Raw genomic sequence first — 2,306 nt, 5'->3', positions numbered from 1 at the left:
CTCTGGATCCTTCTCATGACTTTCAACCTTCTGTGTTCCACATCTACATTTCTTTTACCTAGTAAAGTTATCATCACTTACAATTTTTGAGATATGACTTAGAAAAACACAGTATAGAAGACTTAGCATATGAAATCAAGATGGACAAGGAAAGATGAGAAAACCATGAAAAAAAAATGGAAGGAATAAAAGTAAAATTTTACTATTCTATTCTCTACAGACTGGAAGAAAGCAGCGTTGTATCCTGGTGAGTACCAGAATTTTCCTAAGAAAATCCTATTGTTAAAGACATTTTAAACTGACACCTGCACTATACAAAACAATATACTAAAATGTGAAAGATACAATGCACACCTTCCATAAACACAGTATATTATCCACTATTATTTCAGATAATAATATTTTTGAAGCACCCAGTATATTATCCACTATTATTTCAGATAATATTATGTTTGAAGTACTATGGTAGGATTTTAAAGTTTATATCTCACATTCTCTTTTTAAGAAAGGTAGAGTGGTTATTATGTGCTAAAATCTGAGAAAACCAAAGTGAAAAATAAGTTATTTAGTCAAATTAGTCACATTACCTATTTCCATTCCAATACCTAAATCAATTATAGATATTTATCTTGTAGAAAAATTGGGTAAGAGGAGAGAGCATAAATATAGGCCAATACTTCAAGTCAAATATAATTTAACAGTCTTTTTAAACATTGCAAATATTTTCTTTGGTTGCTATAATTCATTTATTAAATACTGGACATTTACCACAATCAGAGTATTTTGAACAGAAAGGCAAATTATCTTTCAGTTACAGGTAACCATATATATGTATTTCTTACAGATTGGAGGAGAGAAGAGTTCCAGGATGGTGAGTCTCTGATGGTCCTGAAAGCACCCTGCTCTTTGTGTGGAATTCTCAGAGAAAAATGAGGGCAAAAAAGCTAAAATCCATCCAGGGCCAGAGAAGTTCCTATAGACTAGTGCAGTTCTGGCCCCAGTCTGCTAAGATCCTTCCCAGGGACATAAAGATCCACTTGTTTTTGCAGTAATTGTGACCTTGGATGAAGCCACTGCCCATCCTGCCCTGCTCTTGTCTGAAAAAGGAAGACAAATAACCTGTCAAGAAAAATCTCAAGATCTTCCCAGCTCTGCACAGAGATTTGACTCCCTGCCCTGTGTACTGGGTCAGCCTCGCTTAACCTCAGGGAGAAGCTTCTGGGAAGTAAAGGTTGAAGATACAGGTTTTTGGGACCTGGGAATTTGTAGGGATAATGTAACAAGGAAGGGGAGGGTCACAATATCCCCAGAGAATGGTTTCTGGGCCATCAGATTCTATGAGGGGGAGTACTGGGCCCTCACCTCCCCAGAAACTCCTCTTCCTCTAAGACAGAAGCCCCATAGTGTGGGGATATTCTTGGATTATGAGGATGGAGAAATATCATTCTTTAATATGACAGATGGATCTCATATTTTCACTTTCCCCAAGAGTGTATTCTATGGTGTCCTAAGACCTCTTTTCAGGCTTTGGCCCTCTGACCCAGCCACCTTGACCTTTGTCTAGATGACTTAGAACAGATAAATGTGACTCAGATGCATGCCCCCTCTCATGAATAATGATGACTTTGAGCCAAGGTGATTACAGTTCTACCCAAAGGCTCTGAACGGTGTTTTCCTTATATGGCCTCACCTGGAACACATAAAATAAGGAAAAAAAAAAGGAATCACTTTGTTTCTAGCACAATATGTGAGGTCACCTATTAAAAATCGGATCCAACATTATCTGGTCATTTTTCTATGCTTCTCTAGGTACCTGCATTTACAAACCTTTGAATTGTCAATTTTGTAAAAATTACGATTTATTAAAATTTCAAACTCTACTGCCTCTGTGTTCTTAATGTATGAGCATGTACTCATTTATATATTAAGTGCAAATAAAAGCAATAATAACTACGATCCATCAGAACAGAAAGAGAGGCACTGTATGTCACCTCAATACATACAAAATGCCGGCACTCTATGGCAGAAATTGTTATGCTGGAAGGCGTGAAAGCATGGAGAGCAATGGTGACACTCAGGACAGCGCATGCAAAGGGTGAAAAATGGGGAAAGGTAAAAAGGAAGGAATAAAGGGGAAGAAGAAAGAAGCAAAACATATAAGGAACCCCAAATGGAAAGAAATGAGTTGGTTATAATGAGTATGGTAATATCTTTGAATGAAACAATATACAGTTTATTTACAATAGGAAAATTCATTTGGTATCCTGTAATGATACATAGTGACTGAATGTAAATGATAATAACAG

The 2,306-nt window shown here is 36.6% G+C and overlaps 1 protein-coding gene across 1 annotated transcript; it reads left to right on the top strand.

Moving 5' to 3' along the window:
* Positions 1 to 844: 844 nt before the first annotated feature.
* LOC114005899 (butyrophilin subfamily 1 member A1-like) lies at positions 845 to 1,682 on the top strand (the record flags this gene model as incomplete). Its single annotated transcript, XM_027767874.1, has 2 exons — positions 845 to 871; positions 1,050 to 1,682. Coding segments are annotated over 2 exons (542 nt in total), but the record flags the coding sequence as incomplete, so codon positions are not given.
* Between the last annotated feature and the right edge of the window lie 624 nt (positions 1,683 to 2,306).

Source organism: Tupaia chinensis, unplaced genomic scaffold (assembly GCF_000334495.1).
Source record: "Tupaia chinensis unplaced genomic scaffold, TupChi_1.0 Scaffold144883_1, whole genome shotgun sequence".
Taxonomy (NCBI): domain Eukaryota; kingdom Metazoa; phylum Chordata; class Mammalia; order Scandentia; family Tupaiidae; genus Tupaia; species Tupaia belangeri.
This window is presented reverse-complemented; position numbering and strand designations above follow the sequence as displayed.